This window comes from Phoenix dactylifera, unplaced genomic scaffold (assembly GCF_009389715.1).
Source record: "Phoenix dactylifera cultivar Barhee BC4 unplaced genomic scaffold, palm_55x_up_171113_PBpolish2nd_filt_p 000213F, whole genome shotgun sequence".
Taxonomy (NCBI): domain Eukaryota; kingdom Viridiplantae; phylum Streptophyta; class Magnoliopsida; order Arecales; family Arecaceae; genus Phoenix; species Phoenix dactylifera.
The window spans coordinates 452,150-470,693 of NW_024067724.1; the positions used below are offsets into that span (position 1 = coordinate 452,150).

At 35.7% G+C, this 18,544-nt stretch overlaps 1 protein-coding gene across 5 annotated transcripts; it reads right to left on the bottom strand.

Moving 5' to 3' along the window:
* Positions 1–8,073: 8,073 nt before the first annotated feature.
* LOC120103663 lies at positions 8,074–17,425 on the bottom strand. Of its 5 annotated transcripts, none has more exons than XM_039117393.1 (7): positions 16,822–17,418; positions 16,672–16,741; positions 13,389–13,459; positions 13,144–13,249; positions 12,131–12,298; positions 9,850–9,919; positions 8,074–8,458 (listed from the first exon to the last, which is right to left on the bottom strand). In XM_039117393.1, exons 3-7 carry the CDS (start codon positions 13,440–13,442, stop codon positions 8,263–8,265), a joined length of 594 nt encoding a protein of 197 aa, XP_038973321.1. In that variant the 5' UTR covers positions 13,443–13,459; positions 16,672–16,741; positions 16,822–17,418; the 3' UTR covers positions 8,074–8,262. The 5 variants fall into 5 exon arrangements, with proteins under 5 accessions (XP_038973321.1, XP_008809185.1, XP_038973320.1 ...); XM_008810963.4 differs by having other exon boundaries at positions 13,389–13,475; positions 16,822–17,416; XM_039117392.1 differs by having other exon boundaries at positions 16,672–17,418.
* Between the last annotated feature and the right edge of the window lie 1,119 nt (positions 17,426–18,544).

Here is an 18,544-nt window from a genome sequence, read left to right on the forward strand (position 1 = left end):
ACAACTTTTCCATCTCTCTCCTTTGAAAACTCCAACCAAACAAGAGGCATCTCATTACTTTCCCATTGACCACATTTTCCCCCTTCTTTTCCTGCGAACCAAACGAGCCCCTAGTTGGTTTCATCCCAAAGGCTCACCAACTAAAATCTTTTACCTAATCCAATTTAGGTTTGGGCTAAACTTTCCCCAAGTTTCAATACTTGAAACTTGTTACAAGAATAATATGAAAAGATTAGAACACAGAAATTATTGCTAAAAAAAAAAAGAAATGCACAAACCCAGATAGAAATGAGCAATAAATTGGTTGCTTGCGCTTTGAATGAAGTCGATGGAGGTCAGCCAACTTTTAGAGCCAAGAACTTGATCTTGATTGCTGCAATAAAGGCTTTGAATGCACACTTCTTGATCTATTTTCGGTAGCTCTCTTAATGATCTGGATTCTGTAGTTGTTAAGCTTTCTTCAATATTTTCAATCTCCCTTTTTGTATCTATCCTCTCTTTTCGAATCCAAGTTAGTTCCCTTGTATTTATGGCTTTGGAGGACGAGGGAACACTTTTCTAGCCGTTAGACTCCAAAAACTAGCCGTTAGAAAGGATTTGCTTCTGTTCTGATACTGTGCAAAACTAGCCATTGAGGTGTCAACAGACTTGGAGTCAACTCGGCCATTCTGGGAGATGGCTCACCTTAGATTGGGGACGTCTCGCGTCTGTTGGGAGTTGGCTCGATATCGAGCTCTTCAAAAATAACATTCTATCATTCTCTGCGGGAGACGGCTCACGTAAATCGGAAGTCGACTCGCGCACTATTCTTTCAAAAATGTGTTTCTACTTCTACTGTGGGAGACGGCTCGCGCATCGAGAAGTCGACTCGTACACTGTTCTTTCAAAAGTGTATTTCTGCTTCTACTGTAGGAGATGGCTCGCGGATCGGAGAGTCAACTCGCACATTGGCATATTCAAACTGATTTCTGTCTTCCTGCTGGAGACGTGCTGAGTGATTGTTCATCCCCTATTTGATTTTAATGAGCCCAAAATACTTGAGTATATTTCATATTGTACTAATGAATTCAAGTGAGTTTTTCAGGTAAAATACTTTTAAACTTGAAAGAATGCCTTAGAAAATGGTTCAAGAATTTTAAGTTGAGTTTTACTCATGGGTCAAATGGTGGGAACCCGCCCATGCCGCAGAAAATTAAAAAAATTTCAGATGCAGCGGAAGAGGCATGCACGGGATCAACCGTTCATCGCATGAACGTTGTTTAAAAACCGTTCGTAGATAGATAAGGATTAAAAATTTTTAAATAACATTAGAAGATCAGATTTTCACCTTGTGCGGGTAGATGATCACCGCAAACTGATGATCGTGGTTTTGGATGAAGGTTCGCTTGAAGCCGTTCAAGTGCCCGGCCTCTACGGGTATCCACACGAAGCAGAAAACCGATCCAAGCTTTCTATCTCCCCGGGGTGCTAGCTCCCTTGCAGAGATAACTTTGATGGCTGATGTCCTCCCTTTCAATCAACCCTTGATTGTGCTTGGGAGGAGGAAGAAGAAGGATGAAGATCAGAGAAGAATCAAAGCCTCTGCAGCCTACTTTCTTTTTCCTGTATTGGAAGGAAGAAGGGAGGAGGAAGAGGCCACCAAACAATCTTCCTTTGCTTTCCCTTGCTTGCGGCTGAAGATGGAGAAGGAGGAGAGAGAGGCCACGGCTGCAAGGAGAGGGAGATCACTTCTTAGGGCGCCGGCCCCATGCCTCCTTATAAAGCCATCTAGGGCTCCTACAATTTAGGAGCCCTAGAGTTATTTCCTAAGAGGGGGCGCCGGCCCCCTCTCTTCATGCCGCACCAAGAAAAGGAGAGGGGCTCATGCCCCTCCTACTTGGTTAACCTAATCCTCCTCCAAGGAGGATTAGGTGTCCCTCTTGTGGCTTAGTCCTAATCCAATTAGGCTTAAGTCAAATCATGAATCAATTGGGTTCAATCTATGCTAGTCCTAATCCAATTAGAACTTGAATGAACCATGACTCAATTGAACCCTTCAATCCTAATCCAATTAGAAGTCATGTTGATTCATTAGATTAATAATTAATTAGAACTTAAGAAACCCTAATCCAATTAGGACTTATTTAATTTTAGTCCTAATCCAATTAGGACTCTTATTTGAATTCGAAGTCCTAATCCGATTAGGACTCTAGGAATCCTACTCCAAGTAGGAATCCAAATTTAATTCAAAACTCCTAATCTAATTAGGATTATAGGAATCCTACTCCAAGTAGGAATCCTAGTCCTACTCCAAATAGGATTTCCAGTCCAAGTAGGAATCCCAGTCCAAGTAGGATTCCTAGTCCTAATCCAATTAGGACTCTAGGAATCCTACTCCAAGTAGGACTCTTGTTTTAAGTCCAATTAATTAATTCCATTGTTCCTTCTTCAACTGAATATCAATCGAATTGATTACTTATGATTTCTAATCACGATTCAACCATCGGATCGGTCAATACTTCTATTGTGTGTGACCACATAGGTTCTATTCTGACTGGTAGTGAGATATATTGTGATCTCTATCATAATATCATTGAAAACTTCTTTCAATGGGTCGGAACGATTCCAACTCTATTCATTAGGGTTAATCGATCATCGAGATAATCCCTATGAGTCCCACCATCCACCAGTGACACCTAACAGCATGTAGTGGCTACCCAGCAGAATAGAATGATAAACCTCTAGGTGCAGTTATCATGTGATACAGTCCTTCTATCATGGATCCCTACAGGACGGAGGTCATGGATAACTCGTCAAACCCCTTCGTCTGTCATATGTCAAGATTTATTCAACTTAAGTTCGAGAGCGGAGAACTCTTTCTCCACTGTGTAATCTGCCCCGGCCGAGGTCTTACGAACTCAGTCTTATAAATCACATAGGATCTCTCCTTATCTATCAAGGTCGATAGATTCCTTATAGGTGTATACCCTACTCCTACAGTGAACCTACTGCAGCCAATCTACACTGCATGGACTCATATGGCTAAAGACCATGTATATGTGCAGTCAAACTACAATAACCTCACTGTGAGTAGCCGAAGCATCGCAGGTCAAAGGACCAGTCACACTACTGCAACATCAAGCAAGTCACTGACGAGTGGATAGACATCCAAGTGACTTCTTGTCTTGGTCACGCTCAGTACCCTTGTTCTCTAACAAGCACCTGCACTATTACTTCAGTGTCTCCACACCGTGGACTCGAGTCTCGTCCATTCATAGGAAAAGTAATGTGTGCACAGATCTCATCGGATCGATCACCGTCCTCGTGATGATCCATCGATCAGGAGCCATTGTTCTAATAATCACTAATGATACATGGCTCAAATTCTCAACTCTTGAGAATATGCATCATCATCTTATTAATTCCTTGGACGATTCATAGACACAATAACAATATGAATGAAAAAGATGCCTTTCATTTATTCAATAATAAAAAGTCAAGTACAAAATTATGTCCCTAGAATTAACAATGTGCCAGCCAGATTGGCTTCTAGGGCATACATCTAACATCAAAATCAAAAGACAAAAAATTATAGAGCACCTGCTCTGATACCACTTGTTGCCTTGAAGAAAATCCAAGAGGGGGGGTGAATTGGATTCTTTAAAACATTTTATCAGTTAATCAATTTATAATTTAAAGCTTTCTTCATTTTAAAGTAACAAAGCTGATGCAGATAAAGGAAAGCTAAAAAGTAAGTAAAAAGAATGAACCACAATACAAACACAGAAATTTTATAGTGGTTTCAGAGCTAACTCTTGCTCCTACGTCCACTCCCCAAGCTGCACTTGGGAATTTACTATAATCCTTCCTGATTACAGTGCGATTATTTTACGAGTTTACGACCCAACTCGTTGTTTTTTCGGGATCACAACGAATCCAATTGGTTTCTTTCCAAAGGCTCACCAACTAAAACCTTTTACCTAATCTAATTCAGGTTTGGACTAAACCTTCCTCAAGTTTCAATACTTGAAACTTGTTACAAGAATAATATGAAAAGATTAGAACACATAAATTATTGCTCAAAAAAAAATAAAAGAAATGCGCAAACTCGTATAGAAATGAGCAATAAATTGGTTGCTGGCGCTTTGAATGAAGTTGATGGAGATCAGCCAACTTTCAGGGCCAAAAACTTGATCTTGATTGCTGCAATAAAGGCTTTGAATGCTTCAAACTTGAATGCACACTTCTTGCTCTATTTTTGGTAGCTCTCTTAATAATTTGGATTCTGTGGTTGTTGAGCTTTCTTCAATATTTTCAATCTCCCTTTTTGTATCTATCCTCTCTTCTCGAATCCAAGTTAATTCCCTTGTATTTATGGCTTCACGAGGGAACATTTTCCTAGCCGTTAGACTCCAAAAACTAGCCGTTAGAAAGGATTTGCCTCCGTTCTGACATTGTGCAAAACTAGCCATTGAGGTATCAGCAGACTTTGAGTCGACTCGGCCATTCTGGAAACGGCTCGCCTGAGATAGGAGACGTCTCGCGCCTGTTAGGAGTCGGCTCGAGATCGGGCTTTTCAAAAATAACATTCTGTCATTCTCTGCAGGAGACGGCTCGCGTAAGTTGGGAGTCGGCTCGCGTAAATCGGGAGTCGCCTCGCGCACTATTTTTTCAAAAGTGTGTTTCTGCTTCTACTGTGAGAGACGGCTCGCGCATCGGGGAGTCAACTCACAAACTGTTCTTTCAAAAGTGTGTTTCTGCTTCTACTGTGGGAGACGGCTTGCGCATCGGGGAGTCAACTCGCACACTGGCATATTCAAACTAATTTCTGTCTTCCTGCTGGAAACGCCTCGTCTCAGCAGGAAGTCGACTTGGGAGCGTGCCAGAGACGTCTCGTGACCTATGGGAGGCGTCTCGTGGATTATCCATTTACAAAATATGGGTCAACACTTCTTTCCAAACCAAATCAAAACCTCTGAAATATTTCCTAATGAATTTATCATAATATTTTGTGTATTTTTTCCTAAAACACTAACTTAAATTCATTAGTATAATAAGAAATATACTCATGTGTTTTGAGCTCATCAAAATCAAATAGGGGGTCAACATAATTACTAAGTTGAGGATCAACCATTCATTAATTCACTATTATCCCTATACATATTTTTAACGAGATTAAAGATATGGTTATTTTATATATAAATATATATATAATATGAAATATAAATATGAATTATTTATCTATTTATTTATAATATTGGGTCGATCATGTTAACTTTGGTTGGATTGGATTCTAGTTGTGTTAGGTAGTTGGGTTAGGGCTAGATTTGAGTTGGGTTGAAGGTTAGAGTTAGGGTTTTTTTGAGCCCAAGTCCAACACAAATTTATAAAATCTCAACCTAATCTTATTTATTAAACAGGCTAGGAGGCTACGTTCGAGTTGAGCCCAACCTAACTTGCACCTCTAAATAGCACTAGCAAGTTAGGTGTTAGTTTGCTTCACATTCGAGTCGCTTGAAAGGCTGAAATATCTAGCTTGTCAGAACATTTAAAATGTTGATGAAATGTTGTTGGAACTCTTTTAAAAGAGTTCTAAGGCTTCTATATTAATCTAATAATGCCCCTTGCTGAATTATTACTTCTAGAACTTCATCAAAATGAAGCTAGTGCCTAGAAATTGAACTGTAAGTTTCCATGGACCATGTGTGCTATCTTTCAATCTTGCATAGAATTTCTTCATACAGCCTTTGGATCTACACTCAACGCGGGCTCTAAATTAAAGTTTAACATTCATGAGTGGATGAAGTGGGTTTGAGAGGCAACGTTAATGGCAAATCCCGGATGATACTACCACAGCACTCCAAGAAATTTTAGCAGACTTTGAGGAACATTAAAACTGATATTGGCCGTAAGTGTTCATGGACCATCCAAGATGTCATTTTCTGTTGCTTGATTAGAATTTTTCATTCAAGCTTTGGATCTTCTTTTCAATGTTACTTCCATGGACGATGGAAAGCCACTTTTGTTATGGGCCAGAAAAGTAGTTTTTCTATAGGAATAACTTTCCCACATTTTATGGGAGTTATGTACGATATAGGAAAGCCACTTTTCTATGGGCTAAAAAATGTGGTAATTTTATTTTTCAAAAAATACTCTTAAGTTATCATTTCCAATCATGGTACTATAATAAACTATACCAGTTCCGTACCGATACATGGTACGAAGAGTGTACCGACATTCGGTATATTGAACGAACCCTTGTACCAAGCATACCAATACAGTGATGATGGCACCAATTCAGAGCTTGGTACCAAGACGACATACCTTGCTTCAAACAACTTGAAATGTATGCAATCACCTCACATAGCTAACTCTGCTTCAAATCCAGAATGCTTTGTTGGCCATTATTATTCTAAAAGTAATTATCATGATGTTACATGAAGGAATGGCGATGAAAGTATTGATAATGGTTTGTTTCCTAGTATGCAAACTATGTTGGAGAGTGAAGCTCCAATAGAGTTATCCATATCTCAACATTCTCCTTCTGTTGATACTAAAGATGTTGGTGTTTCAAATATTATAAGCAAAAATATTGTATCTAATTCTAAGAGCATAATAAGTATTTTATATAATTTTTTAGAAAAGTAAATTCTCATCCAAACATAATTCATTCTAGAAAATAATGCCTTCCATGCCACTTTCCTAAGGTCAACTAAACATGCAAAAATGACTCTCAAGTATCATTTACCCAAGCTTCCTAGAAAGCATATTCCAGTGAGATAAAATTTTTCATGTGAACCAAACGAATCCTGAATGTCACATTTGAGAAAGGAGAATTGAGATGTGATGGCTCTAAGGGATAGTGCTACTGGCAATAATAAACCTTAAGAAATATCACCATAAATCCTCTATAAGGCCAAGCACATGGCTGCATCAGGGAAAACCATTGACAAAAATTGTATGAGTGCTAATTCCCAGCATCACCCTATTCCCTGCTGGGAGCATCAGTCTCTCGTGGCAGGTGGAGATCGGAGGAGTTCACGACAATCGCACGGCTGACAAGCGAGCTTCATGTACCATCTCACCAATCACCATGCACGGAGTCTCGAATGTAGGAATGGAGTGGTGCGATGTGGCATGTTTCAAATACTAGAAGGGTAGGGTATTGCTAAAAGGTGTCTATGGTGAAAACAATGATTACTAATATTTGCAAATAAATATAAAAATAATTAATTTAAAACTTTTTGCAAATATCAATGTTATAATAAGAGAATAAATTGCGCGCCAGGAATCAAGATGTATAGTCACACTACCATAAGAATGAACTTTGCCCTCTCCTGTTGGTATCCAGTGATGGAGTCCCTGAGGTACAACAAAACCCACTTTAGCCTGAATCTTTTATTATGAGCATGATTGAGTGAAGGTCTAATTTCAGTCGCTTAAAAAGAAAGTATCAAGAGAATCAAATATGAAAATCTAAGTGAAAATGGTAGGAGAAATTATTCCCCGATCACTTGTTGACTTTTCTACGTATTGAGAGATTGGACTTGAAATCTTAGGGGTGCAAATGGGCCGAGTTGGACCGGATCATGAGTGACCCCAACCCAACCCAGTTCTTTGTTCGGATCCTAATATTAGACTTAGACCCAACTCAATAGAAGATCAGAGCAGATCGGGTTGGATCCACGACTACAATTTTTGACCCAACGAGTCATTCGGATCGGTCGGATCCATACATAATCCGATTCCAACCCAAAAATTTTGGATTAAGAAAGTATACAACAAAAAAACATTTCTAAAATTGAGATTTCTATGACATATATTTCTTTTTATATCATAAATTAATGCTCCTATCAGCCGATACAGACTATTGTTTATTCCCATTCTCATGGTAACAACCACCCTTCCTGTTTAAAACTGAAGTCACTTTTCCTCTGTATGACAAATGACAATTCCAAAGCAGTTATGGTGATTTTATTTTATTTTTTTTGTTGCATGAACTAAACATGGAAATGAGTCCAAAGCTAGTTTCTTTTCATCCCAACCAATATAAGATAATGAAAATATGCCCAAGTGGGCGGACACCATTAATTCTAACGGCCAAAAAAAATATTACTGACGTAGAAAAGCTTTTCAGTACATAGAAATTTAAAACTGATCAAAATCCATTTCATTAATAAGAAAAGAGAGAATTGAAGTGATCAATCTTGGAAAGTCAATTGCCCGTCAAAGTTTGCTACTAGATCCTAGAAACTTAAACTAAAACGTAGCCCTTCTGCGACGTTAGATATCTCTTCTTGGAGGCTCCAATTCAGAACCTTCTCTGTTCTGCGACACCTCTTCAGCTGAACTATTTGGATGCAAGGGGAAGTGACTGCTGGAGGCCATGGATGATAAACCTGCACACATCTCCGACACAGAAGATGACATGTTCGGAAAACCTTCAGTTTGAGAATTCACTGCATTGTTCTTGTCAATCCTAGAAAAATGAAGATTAAATAATAGATGAATTGCAGACAACATTATAGATATCCAACAAAACTATTGCAGGCGATCTCCAAAATATAATAATTTAACGTAACAAACAGGTAAATGTCCTTCTTAATAAAAAGACCTGTAAAGGAAACAATAATGCCTCTAATCTTTTAGGAAAATAGTAGAAACCAATATCTGATTGAAAGATTCTTGTTGCATAGAACTATAACTATGCATTGATATTATGCATGTAGTCGTATCTTAAACAAGTTAGGGTTTAGCACCTCCTTGTTAAAAAATAGCAGTAGCTCACTTTTCCTAGTAAGCTGCATGTTGCTAGATGCCGGGCAAGATTAAAAATTAAAAAATAAGAAAAAGTAGTGGGAGATTTTTTAAAAAAATGATTTGACAATATTTGAAATTTTGCAGCATATTTTGTGGTGCATAGAAGCAATAAATGGTACACAAAACTTGTGGCCCTAAAATCCTTTAAATAATTAAATTTCTAGTTTTCTAATGTTTAATAAAAAAAAAATTTCTAGTTTATTAAAAATTTAATGTGAATTCATTGTGTTTCTTTGAATATCCCTTGCACAAAATTTTTTTGAATTATTAATATCTCAAGACTTGTGATAAAACCTTCTTTTCATGGACTCTTCAGTCAGTTCAATTATTACCCTCTTATATTTTGCTCTCTAATATTTTCCAAAATCTTTCCACTAAATTACAAACTTTCACAATAAAAAAGTCAACCTTGAGGGTACTGAAATTATTTTGAGACCACCTTATATTTTCATAGATTATAAATTCTATCTAATTGCTTTCTATGTCATAGCATGTATTTCAAAGAATATAATCTATTTTCCAAGAAAGCTCATACTATAGTTGGTGGCAGCATTGTTTGATTATACATATCATCATGCAAACACTTCCTACAAAATTTTCTAAAATTGTAAATTTTAATTGTTCTTCGAAGAGCTTGCAACTGCTTAACCTATCCGAATTAGTTGGCCCTGCAATATTCCACACGTGCCCTATAGATAGAAATAGATATTTTTCTAACAAACAAGCTGCATTATGTACTACAATATAACACTATATTTCCACTTGAGAAGCATATTAAGAAACCTTTCTCAATTAATAAATCAGTGATATCACTTTGTTTCTAAATTAATCCATACAATTTATTAGAGAACAAATTCATTATGTACTACAATATATCACTATATTTCCACTTGCCAAGCATATTAAGAAACCTTTCTCAATTAACAAATCAGTGATATCACTTGGTTTCTTAATTAATCTATACAATTGATTAGAGAACAAAATGAATCATAATAGATTTAAACTACAAATGCTGATAATATTTCTTAAAGGATCAGTAGATTTTCTTACCCATCTAAAGAGTTCATCAAGTTGTACTGGGAACTTCTTGGTGGCATCACTTCATGGACAACTTGGGAACCTGTTGACCATAGATTGGCACATAACAATACAAATATCTAATGGAAAACGCCAAGATAAAAAATAGCAAATATGGATATACTCATGGTCGTGTATATCAACTTTTATTGAATAGTCCACATTAAACTACGAAACATGCATAGAGCTCTCCTTCAAATTGTTTCACAGGAGCAAGCCTGGAGAAGAAAATTTGAAGTGCCTAACAAGTATTGATAGTTTGGAAGAAAGGGAAACTAAAACGGAATAAGGCCCAGCTTGGAACACCATATTAGTGAAATAAATGGTGGCTTGGTTGTGAAAGAAAAGGTTGCTTGGTCGTGTCTCTTCAGAAGGACAAAACTAAATCTAAAAAATTGGAAATTGAACCAAGGGACTATATGTTGCATAAAATCTTCTTCAACAAGCCTAAGCGGACTATTTACTCCGAGGAAATAAACGTAATATTTGAAGTTTTGTTTTCTAATAAGTCTCTCTAACATCATCAGACTACAAATATCAACTGGTTCTAAGTAAGCCACACAAGTTCCTGTGCCTATTGTGTGCTTATTTTTCTACCAATTGTTTTCACTATTGTTGTTGAGTATTTAACAACAGTAAGCAGATCCAAGAGACTATTTCATATATTTTTGCCAAGGAAAATAAAAGAAGTTAAGAGGAGAATTGGTAGAAAAGTAAAAGTGGCCTACAGCATTTTCTTTTAATTAGTTTACCTCAAAACAAACTCTGATACCACCCCATCCAAAACAAACAGCACAAAGAATCTTCCAATAGGCTCAAACTACCACTTTTGCTCTAAAGGACTCAGAACTTTTGACATAAATAACTAACAACAACTGAAACACTCATGTTTATAGGCTCATCAACACTTTTAAGAACACTTTTAGGATGCTCGAATAGGAAGGGAAAGCAAACAACCTCCAAGCATTGTGTATCAGTCTACATATGTGCATCTCTTTGTTTCAAATCAATATAACTTGCCATGCAGCCGTACAGGCAGGCATAAATGTTACTGAAGTATGCAACCCTCATCACCCATAACTTGCCAAGTCAACATACGATTGATAACTTGATAATATATTATATGCACAAGGAATTACATTCTTGATACTTTATATGATAGATAAATAAGAAAATGACAAGATTGTTGGACATAGTTGAAAGTTTTCCATAGATTATTTTGAAGAACAGAAAACCTCTCAAAAATAAAGATGTCTAGATAGCTTCTTATTCTTAAGTTTCTTGATTTCTAATGGAAAACAAAGCTATCATAAAGAATAGGGAAAAGAGAAAGAAAGTCATGTAGAATTTTCCTATTTTCTTTCACACTAGTTATCAAGGATTGCATAAGTTCAGAGATGACCTCTAACCATTTGTTATATGATTGACATCAAGATGAAGATGGGAGATAATTGATTTGCAGAATATGTTTGAAGTTGAGAGTTAGCTTAACTATATTTTATTAAGATAAAGAGGGATACAGTTACGTGGATAGGCCAAGCGAAATTTAAAATGTCAAAGTAACTATGCTTGTTAGAGAATATCAGATGCACAGACAATTAGCAGAACAAAAGATGAATAGGCCAAGCAAATCTTCATTTTGTTATTCGGAATAAAGGAGATAATGAAGGATAACGTTGGATAACAAGGTAGAGGAGGCTTTGGTGAAGAAATGATTATTAGTGACTATGGAGACAAACTAGATGCATAATTAAAAGTAAACAAATAAATAGTTGCTTATGTTGAAGGACGAGGTTCATATAATGGTGACGAATGAGGCAGCATACAGATCACTTGACAAGTTGGTGACAAGATAAATCCCACAATGCATTGAGCTTGGTTTTGTTTAGGCAAGAGATTTTAAAGCTCTATAGGATTCCTTTTATATATCTGTACATGCCATTTTGAACTTTCATGCGACAGTTGTGACTAATGAAGTCAAACAACAAAACATGATCCATTATTCACTCCAAATGTATAGAATTGCTATATTACCCAGGTCCAAAAGGATGGATTTATTCATCCACAATCTTTAGTATTAATGAATAAAATTGCCATATGAATTCAATATTCTCATAAAAGATCTAAATTTTGGTAAGATTTTCGATTTCAAGGACATGTAAAATACTTATTACAAAAGATATTCATAATATTTGAAAGCTCCATGATTTAATTTGAACAACTATTCTGAACATTCTAAAGAAAGCCAAGTTACCTGTGGTATGATGATTGTTGTCCTGATGCTCTTCCTGATGAGATTGCTCCATTAGATAGCATTGGCGCTCAAGCAATTGATTGAACATGGTGATTTGTTTTATCAGCATTAGTCTCACATGGTACCCACTGAAAAACTCAGGATTTTCCTTTTCTAGCCCCCTCCACACTATAACACATAATATTTTGGATGTTAGACCAAAATACTTGAAGTATAACTAAAAATATTTCTTTAATATTTAATGTCAATTTTATGCTAAACTATAAGGTTGTGTGATGTCAAATTGACTATTCATGTAACTACAAACTATAAAACATTCAATCTATGTCCCTATCTTGTGGTGTCACAAATTCTATATAAAGAAACAAGAAGCCAAAAAAATATCAAACTATAACTCCTAGAGTTATAATCTAAAAGTTGAGCTCCAAAGAACCCAGCTTATTAGATGAACATAGCAGAGGAGAGAATGCAAGATAGGTAGTCGGAAAAAAAATAGGAACAGCACAATGAGGAATAAGTCTGTCAAGGGTTGCTTACAGGTTGTCGGACATGAGGATGAAGTAGTATTGAGCCAAAAGGAACACTATGGCTTGTAAAATGAAGGCTTTTAGCCAGAAGTTGTGCCCATGGTCATAAAGGAGATGAGATGGGTTCAGCTAATTTAAATGGAGCATGTGAGAAAAAAAAAGATTACAAAATCATCTTGCTACAATTTAGGCTCCAGATAGCGGGGCCAATGTTTTGGATATGCTTGCTTATTTTAGTTACGAACTAATATAACATAAGATCTAACTAAGCATTGTAATCAAATTATTCAGATCACAAATTGAAAGATAGAAAGTTTCATTTTAAATATTGTACCATGTTTTAACTTGAATTTTCTTATATAATTAATGACATAGAAATTGTGAGAATTTTATAGCATCAAAACTCAATGAGATTCTTCTTATGCTGATTACATAGGAAAAGATCAAAAACATTTTGTGTGTAAAGCAAATTTCTATTAGACTTACACAGATCTACAAGCCAAGGTTCTATAAGGGCTTTCTCCTTAAGCTCCTTTACCACCTCCTCTTTATTCATATAACGTTGCAAACATGATTCGATCATATGCTGAACCTGAAATACTATGTTAGTTCAACAAATGTACAAAGCAAGATAAGCATGCTTATTTAGTAAAAAATGAGCTTCCTATGCCAAACCAGCTCTATTTAAATGTAAAATGCAGAATTTTGAAACTCATAGCAAACTATCTCACCCGTTTAATAAGAATAATATCACTTGAAATGCGTTCTGGATCTGAGACTGCCATGAAGCCCTTAGACTGTTCTGCAATGTGATGGTCCTTATTCAACAAGAAGAAAAAATAAATTCAGATACTAATAGATCACTTTAAAAAATCACAAAAAAGAACAGATTAAATCAACGGAAAATGGATTTTGGGTTTGGGAAGAATCTTTGGGGCAAAGGAAATCAGAAGAGGAGTAGTGTGAGCTAGGCTCAAAAAGGCTCTAGCATGAAGTAGTCTTCTGCTGGTTTTCTTTCAGAAATTTAGAAACTTGAACAAGAACAACAATTTGCATGTTTCTAAAAATTTCCATGTTCACTTCAATTCTTCAAATACAATTATACTCAAGGTTCGTCGTCTCAACACCGAACCCAGAACCAGTACCATCATATTATAATATCGGTACATGCTACGGTACGAGACGGTGAGATGTTCCGAATATCGATATGGTACGAGACCGCATACCAATTCGATACAAGTACAGTACAGTATGCCTAGTATGGTATAGAAAGACTGGTATGGTAAATCTCGTTTATACTTATGTCACATCGAGAGTTAGATAGCTAAAGAAGATTGCAACTGACACTATAAAATTATAAGCCCTCTCTAGGGACAAATATTAGTAGTTTGGTGCACCGATATCGGGATGCCGCCCGTACCGAGTGTCGATATGCCGCCCGTACCGAGTATCGGTACCGAACTAGTATGATAAGGTATCTCTCGTACCGTCCGGTTCGGATGGGTACGGCGAACCAAGATATCAATAAATTACGAAATATTTTATTTAAAATTAGTCCATACTTATTAAGAAAAAATATAAAACTAAACCATAATAATTAAATTAGGTAAAACTATTGGTTATCGATGATTTATTGTACCTTTCTATATAACATAATACTGCAACAAAGAAACAAAAATAGCACTAACAACAAATATATACAAATCATCTATTTTTCATTATAACAAAGTTTAAATCTCTAGTGAATTCAACTTTACTTTAAATTTGAAAAACAAATGCTTGTGACAAGAGGAAACACCTCATAAGAGGAGGAACCCCACAAGAGAGGTACGATCCAATAGGTCCATCCAACCATCTTGATCTTTATTCATCAGTGGTAAAGATTTGAGAGAAGAGACCTCATAACAAAATGATGGCTAACTCATACATGCTTACATGCATAAATACATACATAAACATATTGAAATAAGCTAATAATAAAAATGTGCATATGATGCCATGATTTCAGGTATGACAGGTTGTAAAGACCAATTGCCTAGATCCTAATTATAAGAGATGTCTAATTAACTAGTAACAAATGAAGGGAGGATAAACAAGTAGAGGGGAGGAGAAAAAGACATCAATTAGAAAGAGACAAAAGGGTAAAACAAAAAACTGGATCCATTATAATGAAGAGAAGAGAAAGTAAAATTATTTCCATCATGAATAACAAACATTTTCAACTGCAAAGATAAAAAATATATATACTCCAGTAGGTATAATCTTACGACAAAATACGAATTCATAATATGCAAAGCTTTATTTTCAAATTCACATCAAAGTTGGAACCTAGGATTTTTCTCCTCTTCCTGATGTGACAAATCAATTTTGCATGCTTTTAATCCATTATCACCACAAAATATCTATGCCCGAAATCATTACATGATCAACTATGTCATTATAACAAATCATTATGACTAAGGAATATTGACAAGAGAATCCAAGTGTATAAACATGTATTGAAGTATGTCATCGATAAAGAACATCTGACGCAACTAATAACTTTATCTTTTGATGATATTCCGAACTAAATAAGATCTTCTTGGTTGTTTAAGCATCCAAAGGAGCCTCCTCATTTATTGCAATATTGCAAAATAAAATCATTTGGTACTCTGGCCATAATCTAATCAATAAATTATCTAAGTTCCCAGCTTTTCAATTAAAATTTAACTGCTTGTCCTCATGCATCATTCTTGTTTCTCTAATTTGATGCGGACAGTTTCATAAAATAAGTGCCTTTTAATTTTTCTTTCTTATACTCCTTGAATCTTTTCCTGTTTCAATAAAATTCTATTAGTCTTGTAAAGAGAAAGTGAAACTTTACAAGTTAGTCCATCATAACACTTTGCCCCCTTCCTAAAAGCTTTGGCTCCACCATTGAACAATTATACTAAACATATTTTAGATATAAAAAAACTAAGATCAGATTATTTTATAAAACGGACCGTTATATAATGCAGTCATAAAAATCATATCACCAATGATATCTGCATTCATGTGATTAGATAAAGATTCCTAGAAACCACTATGATGATCTTATATAAAACCTATAATTGCATATAATGTTGAAACAGTTTATTTGGTCTTCAATGTCTCTTTTTAGTTTGTACATGACATTCAGGACATGCCAATGGCATATCCAGCTACAACGAACTATAATTAGCATTTCAATGGAGGAGTCTTCACATTCTAACTATATTTTCTTATAATATTTAAAGATTTTTAAGATGACTAGGATACTATCCCTTGTTAACATATTGGTAATTGAAACTTGGGGAACTCATAGCATAGTTTCTAGCAGTGGCTATAGACCTAGGATGCAGAAGAAGAAGATATTCAACCGATTGGGCCGAGCCAGGGTCTAAATCGTCCAAGCATAAATAAAATTGGGTCAGGCTTGGACTCGCTATTTTTTAACCCGGACCTGCCCGAATCTTTTTTATATTAATTTACATACAAAGTAATAATATATGTTTTAAAGATGAAAATAAAAAAAAGAAAGGGAAAGGAGTGAGAAAATTAACCTCAAAGTTCTCCATACACAAATAATTTTTTTCTTAAAGATTTAAAGAATCTTAAATTCTTCATGGAGGACATAACGAAGTCAACAGGTTTCAGATTTCTATGAATCAAAAGAATGCAGCATGAATATGAAAGGCTCGGATTCATAAGATAACAGAGCATGAAGTATGAATATGAAGTATGAACTTTAAGATACTATGACGTATGGATAGATAGTATAAGAAACATATGCATGTTCACCGCACGGTGCCCATAGACATAGTAATCTAAAAATACAGTGAGACATCGAGTAACCTCTACAAACAACCTCTACAATGCCAGCGGCGATCTAAAAAATATAATAAATAAGAGCAACAATATATCTCTTAAAAGAAATCAAGAATAGAGGAAGAAGAAGAACAATGCCTCTACTGATTAACAACTAATAACAAAACATAATATTGTATCACAGACCTCAGAGGAACATACGCTTCCTTGTTCCCAAGCCGGTGCAATCAGCAGTTGCTTCGATAAACTTCGCACTCTGTATTTTTACAAGTTTAAAAAGGCATTCACTTGAATCACTTCTTACCAAAAATAAAATTCGCCCTCGGACGATCTTACCAACTCGAGCAGGTCTCGAGATTATTGGAATCCAGCCAGGATTACTGGAGAGTCATGGTCTGACTAAAATTTCCCCCAAACAATGGATTTCCAAAAAAAATCGGGGACCGAGATTTCCGAAAAAAATCGAGTTGGAGAGGCATATTGTCACCAAAATTTCCGAGAAAAAAGAAACAGAGAACGGATTTCCAAAGGAAACCGGGTTGGAGAGTCATAGTGTGACCGAGATTTCCTAAAGAAATTCGGATTGGAGAGGAGAGCCGGCAAAATGTCGGAGCGAAAACCACTTTGGTGTGCTATAAAGGAAAGGGTAATAAATTTGATGGCATAAAGAGTTGAAGGCTGATCGGACAATGGAGAGTGTATAGGTAAACTCACGACTAAATTAGTTTCCAAGTTTGGTGATTAAATGAGGGTAAATGCATAATGATTTAATGCAAGGCTAGGGTCCAATAAAGGATCAATAGGAAGAGGCAAAAGTATTTTGTCAAGCTCCGGAAAATTTCTATAACAGCACCGAGCTTCTTTCATGCACAACATATCTAACTCCAAATCCTTTTTTCTAATAATTTTATGAAATTCAGTTGCAAATTGTTGAATGGTGGACAAATTCTAAGGATCAACTTTTTCTTTTTATGATGTTACCTATGAAGAAGAAGTTTAATAAATATTGGCAGCAGTCTAATCTTGTGCTACCAGTGGGTTCATTCTTTCATCCTCGCTATAAAATGAAGATAGTAAAATTTTATTCCTCACAAGTAGAATTTTAATTATCATTTTTATTACAGGGTGACTGAAGCATTGAAAGTTGTCGCATGATGTCATTCAATTAAATACAACTATTCTACTTATTAGTTTATGAAACTTTACTAAAGATATTTGTGTTGCGATGTATTTCAAGTTTATCTTCGAATGAGATTAACTTTTTCTTTAAAGCTTGCGAAACTTTTGGTGATGGACGTGTTGTAAGTTACCGAGTGTTATGAAACTTGAGTTTTTATTATTATTATTTTTTGATAGTCTCACTTAGCAAGATTTTGCAAATTATCGTGCATAGATTGATATCGAACTGGTGTTATGCTACTAATCTTAAATATTTTATTATTTTGCAGACATATGGGTTTTTGCCTTAGTTTCTTCCTTGGAACTTGCACTTGCTACATATTTGTAGGTTGAAGTTCTGCACATGCACTGAGGCCTTCTTCTTTCTTCTTTTTTTTTTTTTTTTTTTTTTTGCTGAAACAGGCGTATCATATAATGCGGATATGAATATACCCAATAGAATCGGCAAACAAAAAATCCCGAAATACACTGAGGCTCGGTTTCGTAATGATTGAACGGTTGCCTAATCTTAATGTGCAAGAACAATATGGGGATCTGCTTTGCAGAATGAGCAAGTCATGTATTTGCTGCCTGTAAAAACCCAACATTATTCAATTTCAAAGAATGTTTCTATGATGTAACTATTGTACCATAATTCTGGCAGATGCTGCCCATGGTTTGTGATTCCCACACATGGTTTCATGGAACTTTTACCTGTGTTATTAGATTTGTTTTTGAAAGTTCTCATTGCAAATTCGTCTTAATTTTGAACGCTCCCATTGCAATTTCTGCGGCTTGGTTCCTGCATTCTGATTGCTTGTTTTTATTGCTTGCCTTTAGAAAAAAGTGGTGATGTCACCAGAGCGCTAAAAAGATGGTTCTGAACTATGTGACATTAGCC